General features: G+C 45.6%; 1 protein-coding gene across 10 annotated transcripts in view; it reads left to right on the top strand.

Annotated features, from left to right (window-relative positions):
- The window catches only part of palld (palladin, cytoskeletal associated protein), a 452,869-nt gene that overhangs the window by 429,884 nt on the left and 9,395 nt on the right, over positions 1 to 13,590 (top strand). For all 10 annotated transcript variants that reach the window (XM_063049510.1, XM_063049511.1, XM_063049509.1 and 7 more), the window contains 2 exons: positions 2,206 to 2,413; positions 7,462 to 7,627. In XM_063049510.1, the coding sequence (XP_062905580.1) occupies positions 2,206 to 2,413; positions 7,462 to 7,627 (374 nt within the window). The remainder of the gene's footprint in view (positions 1 to 2,205; positions 2,414 to 7,461; positions 7,628 to 13,590) is intronic.

The raw sequence follows: 13,590 nt of genomic DNA, 5'->3' as shown, positions 1-13,590 counted from the left end.
CCCGTGGAATTGACAGAAAGCACCAAAGTCTTGAGGCATCTTTGACTGGCCTTCTGTCCGTGCACATAATTCTGAAGAAAGTAACCCTAGTTAGCATGTTTAAAGTCTGATTCCTGAGGGTGGAACCTTCCCCTCCATAAATACTGCCTGAACAGCACGTTGTGTGTGTTGCTCAAGATTTCCAACATCAACAGAATCTCTTGTGTTTATGAACCCTGAGCTGAGTTGAACAGCCAAGAGTGTCAGACATATTCAGCTTTCTGTGTCTGCTTCTGAACAAGAGTCCCCAGTGCAGAATCTGCGGATGTGTAAAGTCACCCATTGACAACGTCACCCACTCCTCAGGAGAAGGACTTACACAGCTAACGACATTTTCTTGGAAGTGGTTTATCATTGTCACCTGCACTGAGGTACAATGTAAAACTTGCATACTGTTCATACAGTTTAACTCTTTACACAGTGCATTGAGGTAGTACAATGTAAAGCAATAACAGAATGCAGACATCAGGGTTATTATGTCGCTTGAAAGACGATACACTTTATTCTGCATTCTTTTAGCAAATACCTTCTTCATCCCTTTACCTCTTCCACCTATCACCCCCTAGCTTCGTACATATGTCCTTTCATCCCCCTCCCCCACCCACTTAACTCTCCCCGAACCTGGCCTCACCTATCACCTGCCAGCGTGTACACGTCCCCCCTCTCCCCCCCCACCTGTTTATTCTGGCTTCTGCCCCCTTATTTTCCAGCCCTGGTGAAGAGTCTCGGCCCAAAATATTAACTGTCTACTCCCCTCCATGAATGCTGCATGACCTGCTGAGTTCTTCCGATATTTTGTATGTTTTGCTTAATAATATATAGGTTATTAAGATTAGTTTATTTGTCGCACGTACATAGAAAAGTACGGTGAAAGTGCAAGTAGACATTAAGGTACAAAATCATAGCAAGATAGATGGTGAGTCCGGGAGTCTGTCCTATCATACTAGGGAACCATTGATTCATCAAGATTTTATTCACAGAACCATCCTGTCCTCCACTGCATTCGCACCCACCCACTCATTTAACCTGTCAGTTCGACAATCATCAGAGATAAAAGCTTGTTGCTGTGAGCACCATGTTTCAAACTACACCATAACTTAACTAATTTGTAGAGTATCAGATGAATTATTTTTCAGGCACTTGATACATGAGCACCTCGGTAGCTTTGGGCAGGATCTACGTCAGTGGTGTTACCAAGTGCACGGTTCTCCTTCGTCTCCCTCCCAGAACCTGATTTTAACCCAGCGTCAACATCCTGTGACCAGGATCCTTCTCCACCCCCACCCCCCTTTGCATTTGGCCATCTCCCCACAAAGACTTTTTCATTATTCAAGCCTGCCTTACTTAGATAACGAGTGACGGTGTGAGCAGAAAGAACAGAAGGCCAGCACTTTCATCAATACTTTGCCCCCCATCTGGTTATGAAAGGGTTCAAAATTCAAAGTAAATTCATTTCAAAGTACATACGTAACCACACAGAACTCTGAGATTCATTTTCTTGCGGGCAGACACAGTGAATCCGAGGAACACATGAAAAACCCAACACAATGGACACACAACCAGTGTGCAAAAGACAACAAACTGTGCAAATACAAAATAAATAATAATAATAATAATTAAATAAGCAATAAGTTTTAAAAAAAGCATGAGATGAAGAGTCCTTGAAAGTGAGTCCATAAGCTGTGGGAACAGGTCAATGATGGGACAAGTGAAGTTGAGTGAAGTTCTCCCCAATGGTTCAAGAACCTGATGGTTGAGGGGGTAATAACTGTTCCTGAACCTGGTCGTGGGGGTCCTGAGGCTCCTGTACCTTCTTCCTGATGGCAGCAGTCAAAAGAGAGCTTGGCCTGGATGGTGGGGGTCCCTGATAATGGATGCAGTTTTCCTGTGACAGCACTTCATGTAGATGTGCTCAGTGGTGGGGAGGGCTTTACCTGTAATTGTGTGATGAGTAGTTGTGAATACATGAAACCAGGTTCAAGCCAATTTTGCCAGACTGGAGAACACTGTATCGAAGTCTGGTCTAACAGACCGCTCAGTAGTCTCATGGAGACACAAACTCAACTGACTGAATGTGATAATTCTCTTCCTGTACCTTGTGATCTTAGATTCCTCCTTTTTTTTGTGTTTATGTGATGGAGTTTGTGAACTGGACTTCCTTTGCAGGTGAGTGGGCTCCCAACTCCCGACCTGATATGGCAGCTGAACGGGAACCAGATCCGGCCAGACAGTAGCCACAAGATGCTGGTGCGCGAGAACGGCGTCCACTCCCTTGTCATCGAACCTGCCACAGCCAGGGACGCCGGGATGTACACGTGCATCGCCACCAACCGAGCAGGGCAGAACTCCTTCAGCCTCGAGCTCGTCGTTGCAGGTAGGAAGGTTGCTGCTCCTCACTGAAGGGTAATGTCCCTGAGGGAAAGCCACCAACGTGAAGACACAAGAGACTCCACCAATGCTCGAAATGTAGAACAGTACAGGCCCTTCGGCCCACGATGTTGTGTTGGCCTTTTAACCTACTCTAACCCTTCCCTTCCATGAGGCCCTCCATGTTTTGTTCATCACACGCCCATCTAAGAATTTCTTAAGGATCCATAAGAATGTTTCTTATAGAAGCATATAAGATTATGAAAGGGATAGGTAAAATAGTAGGAAAGCTGTTTCTACTGGTAGGTGAGACTAAAACTAGAGGACATAACCTCAAGATTCAGGGGAGTAGATTTAGGACGGAGATGAGGAGGAACTGCTTTTCCCAGAGAGTGGTGAATCTGTGGAATTCTCTGCCCAATGAAGCAGTGGAGGCTACCTCAGTAAATATATTTAAGACAAGGTTGGATAGATTTTGCATAGTAGGTGAATTAAGTGTTATGGGAAAAGGCAGGAAGGTGGAGATGAGTCCATGGCCAGATCAGCCACGATCTTGTTGAATGGCAGAGCAGGCTCGACAGGACAGATGGCCAACTCCTGCTTCTATTTCTTATCTTCTTACGTCCCTAAGTCTGCCTTTATCACCATCCCAGCAGGACATTCCACGCACCCACCACACTCTATGTTAAAAAAACTTACCACCTATACTTGCCTCCAATCACCTTAAAATTATGTCCCCTCGTATTAGCTAATTCTACCCTGGGAAAAAATTCTCTGGCTGTCTACTCCATCTATGCCCCTTTATCATCTTGTACACCTCTACCAAGTCACCCCTCAGCTCGGTCAACCTATCCTCCTTAATTCAAACAGCATCCTGGTAATTCTCCTCGGCACCCACTCTAAAGCTTCCACAACCTGGTTGCTCCAGACTGTGGAAGTATTGAGGATGTTACATGGTGAAGACGTTGCCCAGACTTGAGGACCTAAGTTATAGGAAAAGGCTGAAAAAGTTAGGAATTTATTCCCTAGAGCGCAGGAGAATGGGGGAGACCTTAAAAAAGGTACACAGAATTATGATTGGTATAGATAGGGAAATGTGAACAGACTTTTTTCCCCAACACACATAAAAGTTGCTGGTGAACGCAGCAGGCCAGGCAGCATCTCTAGGAAGAGGTGCAGTCAATGTTTCAGGCCGAGACCCTTCGTCAGGACTCTTTTTCCCCTCGGGTTGGGTGAGACGTGAACTAGAGGTCATGGGTGAAGGGTGAAAGATGAAATGTTTAAGGGGAATCTGAGGGGGAATTTCTTCACTCAGAGGGTGGTTAGAGTGTGGAATGAGCCACCAGCGGAAGTGGTGGATAGGAGTTCGATTGTAACATTCAAGGGAAGTTTGGACAGGTACATGGATGAGAGGAGATCAAAGGGATATTACATAAGAACGTAAGAAATAGGAGCAGGAGTAGGCCATCCAGCCCAGGTGGATGTACAATAAACTCATTATGAATTTCACTGTATCTTGGTACATGTGCTGTATTTCCAATTAGGAATTAACAATTATCAATCTCCCTAGGCCTCCTGTCCCATGATCCTCTCGTATCCCTTTTGCCAATCAACTGTCCAGCTCTTGGCTCCATCCCTCCCCCTCCTGTCTTCTTCTATCATTTCGGATCTCCCCCTCCCCCTCCCACTTTCAAATCTCTTACTAGCTCTTCTTTCAGTTAGTCCTGACGAAGGGTCTCGGCCCGAAACGTCGACTGTACCTCTTCCTAGAGATGCTGCCTGGCCTGCTGCGTTCACCAGCAACTTTGATGTGTGTTGCTATAGTACGTATGGCACCTTTTGTGATCCACAATGCCCCAGAGCAGTTAAATCCTTTCTTAGACACCTAACTAACAGCCGACTAGCTGCCATAGAGAGCGGCGAACTGTTGTCACTATGGCTGGATGATGGAAAACTTCCCTGCTCATGTTCAGACTGGTACCATGGGATTATATATGTAGCTGAAGGCGAGAGAGCTGCCAAGTCCTTTGTCTGGTACCCCACCCAAACCTGTAGCGCTCTCTCAGATCCACACTCGGATTGTTGAGCTGGCCTTTTACATCAGAACACTGGAGTATCTGAGTCAGAGGTGATATTAGCTCAGAGCCAAATCAGATATCCTGGAGTTGAGATGACTCTACTGTGTTTCACTGCGGCCAATTTAATGTGTGCCTCCCTGCAGAATCTAATGTGACTTCACTCACACCTTACGCGCCACGATAACATGTAGCAGTTAACACGGCCCTATTACAGCTCGGGGCATCAAAGTTTGGAGTTCAGTTCTGGTGTCATCTGTAAGGGGTCAGTGGAATGTGTGGGTTTTTCCGGCTGCTCCGGTTTCCTTCTACAGTCCAGAAACATACCGGGTAGGCTCATCTGTCATTGTAAATTATCCATGATTAGGTCAGGGTTAAACCGGAGGAGTTGGGAATGGCATGGGGGACTAGGAGGACCTATTCCACGCTGTATCAGTAACTAACTAACTAACTAACTAAATTAATAAATAAGTCCCTCGCTTTCTCTTGTGTTAAGATGAGGCCACCCTCAGGGTGGAGGAGCACCACCTCATATTCCATCTGGGTAGCCTCCAATCTGATGGCATGAATATCGATTTCTCCTCCCGGTGAACAAATTTCCTTCTCCCCACTCCCTCTATTTCCCACTCTGGCCTTTCACTTTTTTCTCACCTGCCTATCACTTCCCCCCGAGTCTCCTCCCTCTTCTCTTTCTCCCATTGTCCACTCTCCAGAATCCTTCTTCCCCAGGCCTTAACCTTTCCCACCCACCTGGCTTCACCTTTCACCTTCCAGCTAGCCTCTTTCCCGTACCTCCACCTTTTTATTCTGGCGTCTTTCCCCTTCCTTCTCAGTCCTGGAGAGGGGTCTTAGCCCAAAACATCGACTGTTTATTCTTTTCCATGGATGCTGCCTGACCTGCCATGTTCCTCCAGCATTTTGTCTGTGTAGCAACAGAATAAAGTTACAGCTGCGGACAAAATACAGTGCAGGTAACAATAAGGAGCAAGGTAATGTTGAGGTAGATCGTGAGGTCAAAAGTCTTATACAAGTGGACCACTCGATGGTCTTACAACAGTGGGATAGAAGCTGTCCTTGAGCCTGTTGGTATGTGCTTTACCTTAACCTAACGTAGTCAACGCCAGTCAGAAATTGTCCTGCTGTATCTATGGAGGGGAATAAACGTTGACTGTTTATTCCTCTCCATAGATGCTGCCCAACCTGCTGAGTTCCGCCAGCATTCTGTGTGTGTTACCTGGATTTCCAGCATCTGCAGAATCTCCTGTGTGTACAGTCAGAAGGTGGGTTCCACACGTCCCCAAGGGAGAAAGGTGAATCCACAAAGACCGTCCAGGGGGCGGAAGAACGGTTTCTGACTTGAAACCTCTGTGACTGATGTTGGATAGAACCCTGAATAAACCTTGGGCATTTTCCAGTTTCAGGGAGTGACTTGTGAGAAAGTGCCTCAGTGGTTTCAGTGCTTCATTCCCTGGAGCGTTGGAGTACGAGGGAGATTTGATATTGATATAGAAAATTATGAAGGGTATAGACAGGGTTAACACAAGCAAGCTTTTGCCCTGAGGTGGAGTGAGACTAGAACTGGAGATCACAGTTTCTGTGCTGGAGTGCTTTTTTTTTAAATTTAGCGATACAGCTGAGTAACAGGCCCTGCCGACCCAATGAGCCCACGTCACCCAGTTACACCCATGTGTCCAATTAACCTACTCACCCACACTACCCTTGGAATGTGGGAGGAAACCAGAGCACCCAGAGGAAACACACATGGTCACAGGGAGAACATGCATACTCCTTACAGACAGCGGTGGAATTGAACCCGGGTCGTTGACGCTGTAAAAGCATTTACGCTACCATGTGCTCCATGTCTCTAAGTGAAGGAGAGACCAAGACACAGTGATTAATTAACACAATGCTGTCAGCTCTGTCTGTTCCTGTTGAGTCCATTTCAATACAGTTCAGTTTGATTAAACATACCAACCATTTTTCATTACTAGAGTCATAGAAACAGGCCCTTCAGACCATCAGATTTGTGCCAAACTATTAATCTGCCCACTCCCATCGACCTGCACCCGGACCATATCCCTCCCAACCAAGTACCTATCCAAATGTCTCTTAGATGTTGAAATCAAACCCACAATGACCACTTCCTTTGTCAGCTTGTTCCACACTCACACCACCCTCTGAGTAAAGAAGTTCACCCTCATGGTCCCCTTAAACATTTCACCCGTCACCCTCAACCCATGACATCTGGTTGTAGTCTCTCCCAACCTCAGTGGAAAAAGCCTGCTTGCATTTATCCTATTTATACTCCTCATGATTTGTGTACCTCCATGAAATCTCCCCTCGAGGGAATAGTCTTAACCTATTCAACTGTTCCCTGTTACTCAGGTCCTCAAGTCCTGGCAAAATCCTTGTAAGTTTTCTCTGCACTCTTTCAGTTGTACTGATATCATTACTGATGAAGCTCCTGATAAGATTTGATTGGCCAGTTTTTGTTGAGATGTTTCCAAGTCCCAACATGAACAGTTCATCCACTCTCCCAGAGTCACACCCAACTTACTGGGTGGTAACAATAGTAGGTGACTGACTTGGAGGAGCAACATTCGAAATGCTGGAGGACCTCAACAGGGAGCATCTGTGAAGGAGAATGAACAGTCAATGTTCTCAGCCTGGACCATCAACTGTTCATTTCCCTCCATGACGCTGCCTGGCCTGCTGAGGTCCTCCAGCATTTTGTGTGTGATGTGCTGGATCTCCTGCATTTGCAGAATCTCTTGTGTTTCTCATTGAGGGGGTGTCTTGCTTCTGTCTTTCAGGACCTCTTGGCTGACTTTGGCCTGATGCTGAATTGAGTTTTCTAAATTTTAGTTGGTGGTTTTGGGTTGGCATGGGGGTGAAACAGACAGAACCTTGGATAGTGATCCTTAGTGAAAATTAAGAGGCGTTTCACTTTTCTTCACGTTTTGATGTTTGAACCCCACAGCCAAGGAGATGGTGAGAGCCCCAGCATTCATTGAGAAGCTACAAAACACCGGGGTGGCAGAAGGTTATCCGATACGGCTGGAGTGCCGTGTGTCTGGCGTGCCTTATCCGCAGATCTTCTGGAAGAAGGACAACGAATCCCTGACACACAACACCGAGCGAGTGAGGTGAGGGGAGAACTGAACACCTGATGCTTTGACTGGTCACTGGACATTTATACAAGGACATGGGTTCACCAGTTCATCAGTTAGGTGAAGTGGTACAGGGACAAAGAGACTTGGTTTTATAGGTGTGCCAGGGCAGCACAGCGGTTAGCATAATCGCTAGTGATTTCCAATCGGGATTCAGTTTTGCTGTTGCCTGTAAGGAGTTTGTACATTCTCCCCATTACTGCGTGGGTTTCCTCCCAGTGTTCCAGTTTCCTCCCACATTCCAAAGATGAACAAATTAGTAGGTTAATTGGTCAATGGGTGCAATTGAATGGCATGGGCTCCTTGGACCAGCATGGTCTGTGACTCTAAATAAGAAGTGAAATAAAATACTTTGCTAGGCAGCCGGTAGTGGAGTGACATCTGCACTAGACCTCGAGGCGAGTGCTCGCCAGCTTCTTGCACATGTTCCATCCGTGCTGGGTTAGCAGCTCAGCCTCATAAAGCACAGACAAAAGCTAAAGAAATGTTACGGTTGCCACCCAATGTGCTACAAGATACAGAGAGGAGCATCAAGAAATTGCTAAGCTGACACTGGACGAATTAGCTTGACTTTCTAAGTTATTGTGTAGCTTGAAGTATGAAGCTCCAGCAACATGCTTATATCTCCCATAGTCGTCAAATGGCCTAGTTCTGCTCCTCTTTCTGATAGTCCTGTGTATGTTTTGATGTTTCGATGTACGTGACAAATAAAGATAGTCTTTAACTAGTGGCCCCCAGGGATATTGGTGGTGTGGGAACTTGACCTTAATTCCATTGAAGACCAAGGGCTGGTGTTTGGAGGTGGTGATTGCATAGAACATTTGTGGCATGAATGTTTCTTGGTACTTATGGCCTTTCAAAATAACCAGCCCTCTGGATCTGTCTGATCCGGATTCCCAGCATTCCTTCAGAAATCCTTTGGTAACTTCAGATAACTTTTCTGCATTTTTGCCTACACTGTTTTCTTTCACTTTGCACTCTCACTCATTTCCCATTTTTGGCTCTAGTGATTTTCCCAGTGGAGATACTCCCAACCTCCACCTCTTTCTTTTTCTCCTCTCTACCCCTCCTCTTCCATGTCATCGAATCTGGCCTCATCTATCATTTCCCAGTCCTGACGAAGGGTGATCGGCCTGAGCTGTTAACCCTGTTTTGCTTGCCACTGATGTATCTGACCTGCTGAGTATCCCTAACACTTGGATCCGTTCTGAAGATTAGCTTTATTTGTCACGTGTACAACAAAACATTGAAATCCGTTGCTTTGCGTCAGTTCAGATCAGTGAGGGTTGTGCTTGGGGGCAGTCAGCAAGTGTCACTACTTTTCCGCCGTCATCGTTGCATGCCCACAACTCATTAACCGTAACCTGTACGTCTTTGGAATGTGGGAGGAAACCCACGTGGACATGGGGAGAACAGATAGATTCCTTACAGGAAGCAGTGGGACTTGAACCTGTGTCGGTGGCGCTGTAACAAAGTTACGCTAACTACAACACTACCGTGCCGCCCCAAACAATTGATATGCTGAAGAGTTGTGAGTGGAATTGAACTTTAGACAGTTGACCGTCCCTGATCCTGTCCTCATTGGAGGAGAAAGGTCGTCAATCAAGCGGCAGAAGGTGCTTGGGTCTAGGACAGGGCCCTGAAGAACTCCTGCAGTGATGCCCTGGGGTTGGGGTACCAGGTCCACCCTCATTCTTTGTGTGGGAGTTGTTTCCCAGAAGCAGAGAAGATTAAAGGACGTTCTGATTTAGGTCAGGTACCCAATCTAAAACCGTCCCCAATGGCAGATGCTCGAAGACCAGAGTTTAAAATTTCAGGCAAGAAGAATAAAGCAGGTATGAAGGAAAAAAACTAGTTTAGGATCAAGGATTAAGATCCAACTTTCTTTGCCATATACATTTACATGTATTAGGAATTTGCTGTGGTGTGTTGATGTGACAGGGAACAAAAATCAACATATAACAATTAAAAAACAAGAATTATATAAAAATAAAGTTAGAAGTATGGATATGTAATAAAATGTGTATAAATATATAAAAACCAGCATTATTTACAATGTGTTCTCAAGTGTTTACAGTGCAGTGACTGAGGTAATAGACAGAAGTGGGGAGGGGGAGATAACTAGAATGATTGATCAGATTAACTGCCTGGGGGAAGAAACTTTTAAGATGGTGTGAAGTATTTGTTTTAATAGCCCTCTATCGATTTCCAGAGGGGAGCTTTTGGAAAAGGCAGTTTGCCTGGTGGGTAGTGATCGCAGTGATTTACCTGCTCACTTCTTCGTCCTGGACACGTACAAATCCTGCAGTGATGGGAGGCTGCAGCCAACTGGAAAGATGGTGAAAACAGAATCCATTGGTGCTTTCAAAAGAGAATTAGATAGGAGAATAATTTGCTGAGCTGAGAGAAGGAGTATAGAATGGGACTGAGGGGATTGGTTTACTTAGAGCTGTCATAGGCTTGTTATGCTGATTGTCTCTCTGACATCAAAGTGACACAATGGCGCTATTCACAAAAAATGCTGGTGAACGCAGCAGGCCAGGCAGCATCTATAGGAAGAGGTACAGTCGACGTTTCAGGCCGAGACCCTTCGTCAGGATCTCCCCCTCCCTCTCCTACTTTCAAATCTCTTACTATCTCTTCTTTCAGTTAGTCCTGACGAAGGTCCCAGCCTGAAATGTCAACTGTACCTCTTCCTATAGATGCTGCGTTCACCAGCTTTTTTTGAGTGTGTTGCTTGAATTTCCAGCATCTGCAGATTTCCTCGTGTCAACGGCTCTATTTGTGTTTGGATATCTACCATACCAATTTCTAAAGTAAAACTCAAAGTATAAACACACCTGGAATCCACAAACAATAGTCATCGGTTTCTGCAGGTGATGAGGTAAATCGTAACAGGGATAGCTTCTTAGAGACGTGTATCACTTGGTGTTGTCAGTGATCGTGATAGAGTAAGCCATCCACGGCTTCTGTGAGTTAGTTCTATGGTTAATTTTCCCCCAAAACTGTGCTGCCCAGTGGCTCTACTGTCCGTACCACTGGGCAGCACTGTGGCACAGCAAGGAGAACCGCTGCCTTGCCACGCCGGACACCCAGGTTCGATTCTGATTTCGGCTGCTGTCTCTGTGGAGCTGTGCCTGTGGGCACCACGGTAACCAGGCATTTAGAGTGACAGTATTACAGATCGGGCCATTCCAGAGTTCAGAGCTGAAATCAAACCCTGTCTGTAAGGAGTTTGTACATCCCCCCCTGTGACCACGTGCGTTTCCTGTGGGATCTCCAGTTTTCTCCCACAGTCCAAAAGACATACCGGTCAGTAGGTTGATTGGTCATTGTAAATTGTCCTGTGAATAGGCGAGGGTTAAATAGGTGGGTTGCTGGGCTGGAAGGTCCTGTTCAGTGTTGTATCTCTAAATCAGTGGTTCCCAATCCAGGGTCTACAGACCCCTCAGTTAATGCTAGAGGTCCATGGCTGGGAACACCTGCTCTAAGTAAATATAAATAAATAAAATTTTAAATAATACTAAACTGACATTCAAGGTTTTGACTTCTGTAAGCAGTCAAATTCCACAAATCTCAACCAAATACCACTGCTGTTCCCTGGACTTTACTCTTTCCTTATCAGACAAGGGGACTGTTTCTCCCCCATAGAATCTAACCCCTTAATTCCAAAAACAGGTTCTTTGAAATTCTAAAACCCCAGAGCCATGCTCTTACTGACCTAAAACAAAACCAAGTGTTAGGGATGCTCAGCAGGTCAGGCTACAACAGCGGAGAGCAAAGCAGAGTTAACAGTTCAGCCCTTCGTCACAACTGGGGAAGGTTCGAGGCGGCCAGGTTCCACAACACGGAGGAGGAGGATTTCTAAAGGAGTGCCCAGAACCAAGTTTTCATTGATTTGGCGGCACGGTAGCGTAGTAGTTAGCGTAACGCTATAACAGTGCCGGCAGTAAGATTGGGGTTCAATTCCTGACGATGTCTGTAAGAGGTTTGTACGTTCTCCCCAAGACTGTGTGGGTTTCCTCTGGGTGTTCCCACACCAGAGTTGTATGGTTAGGGCTCGTGAGTTGTGGGCATACTAGGTTGGCTCCACAAGAGTGGCGACCCTTGCAAGCTGCCCAACCCAATCTTTCTGATTTGATTTGATGCAAATCAATGCATTTCACTGGACATGACAAACAAAGCTAATATTTAAAACAAAAGCAAATGTCGAGGATACTCAGTCATAGAGTCATAGAAAAGTACATACAGAAACAAGCCTTTTGGCCCATCTAGTCCATGCTAAGCCATTTAAGCTGCCTACTCCCATCGATCTGCACCAGGGCCATAGTCCTCTATACCCTAACATCCACATACCTATCCAAACTTCTCTTAAACATTGAAATCGAGCTCACACACACCACTTGCACTGGCAGCTCGTTCCACACTCTCACAACCCTCAGAGTAAAGAAATATCCGCTCACGTTTCTCTTAAACTTTCACCTTTCACCCTTAACCTATGACCTCCGGTTGTAGTCCCACTCAGCCTCAGTGGAAAAAACCTGCTTCCGTTTTCCCTATCTGTACACCTCAGAATTTTGCATACCTTTATCAAATCTCTTCTCAATCTTCGACATTCAAAGGAATAAAGTCCTCACCTATTCAATCTTTCACTATAATTCAGGTTCCCCAGACCCGGCAGCATCTTTGTAAATCTTCTCTACACTCTTTCAACCTTGTTTACATCTTCCCTGTAGGTAGGGGACCAAATCTGCACAAATAAACTCCAAATAAGGCCTCACCAATGTCTTCTACAACTTCAACATAACATCCCATCTCCTGTACACAAAACCTTGATTTATGAAGGCCAACATGCCAAAAGCTTTCTTTACAAGCCTATCTACATGTGACACCACTTTCAATGAATTATGGACCTGTACTCTCAGATCCCTTTGTTCTACCACATTTCTTGGTGTTCACTGGATAAGACCTACCCCGGTTGGTCCTACTAAAGTGCATCTCCTCGCACTTGTCTGCATTAAATTCCATCTGCCATTTTTCAGCCCATTTTTCCAGTTGGTCCAGATACAATTGCAAGCCACGATAGCCTTCCTCACTGTCCACTACACCCCCAGTCGTGGTGTCATCCACAAATTTGCTGATCCAGTTATCCACATTATCATCCAGATCATTGATATAGTTGACAAACAACAACAGACCCAGCACTGATCTCTGCAGCACTCCAGTCAGAGAGGCGACCATGTACTACCACTCTCTAGCTTCTCCCACAAAGCCAATGTCTAATCCAATTTACTGCCTCATCGTGAAGGCCAAACGAATGAGCCTTCCTGACCTTCCTCCCATGTGGGACCTTGTCAAATGCCTTGCTAAAGTCCATGGAGACAACATCCACTGCCTTGCCTTCATCAACTTTCCTGGTAACTTCCTCGAAAAACTCTGTAAGATTGGTTAGACATGACCTGCCATGCACAAAGCCATGCTGACTATCCTTAATCAGTCCATGTCTATCCAAATACTTATATATCTGCTCCTGTGGAATACCTTCCAATAACTTTCCCACTACTGATGACAGGATCACTAGTCTATCATTTCCTGGTTTGTTTTTAGAGCCTTTCTTAAACAGCAGAACAAAATTGGCAATCCTCCAATCCCCTGGTACCTCACCGGTCACTAAGTATGATATAAGTATCTCTGGTAGGCCACCAGCAATTTCTGAACTTGCCTCCCACAGGGTTTGAGGGAACACCTTGTCAGACCCTGGGGATTTATTCACCTGGATTTGCTTCAGGGCAGCAAACACCTTGTCCTCTGTAATCTGTACAGGGTCCATGAGCTCGTTGCTGCTGCACCTCACTTCTGTAGACTCTGTGTCTGTCTCCTGAGCAAATACAGATGCAAAAAAATTGTTTTAATCTCCCCCAGTCTATTTTGGCTCCATA

Source organism: Mobula hypostoma, chromosome 5 (assembly GCF_963921235.1).
Source record: "Mobula hypostoma chromosome 5, sMobHyp1.1, whole genome shotgun sequence".
In the NCBI taxonomy this organism is placed as follows: Eukaryota; Metazoa; Chordata; class Chondrichthyes; order Myliobatiformes; family Myliobatidae; genus Mobula; species Mobula hypostoma.
This window is presented reverse-complemented; position numbering and strand designations above follow the sequence as displayed.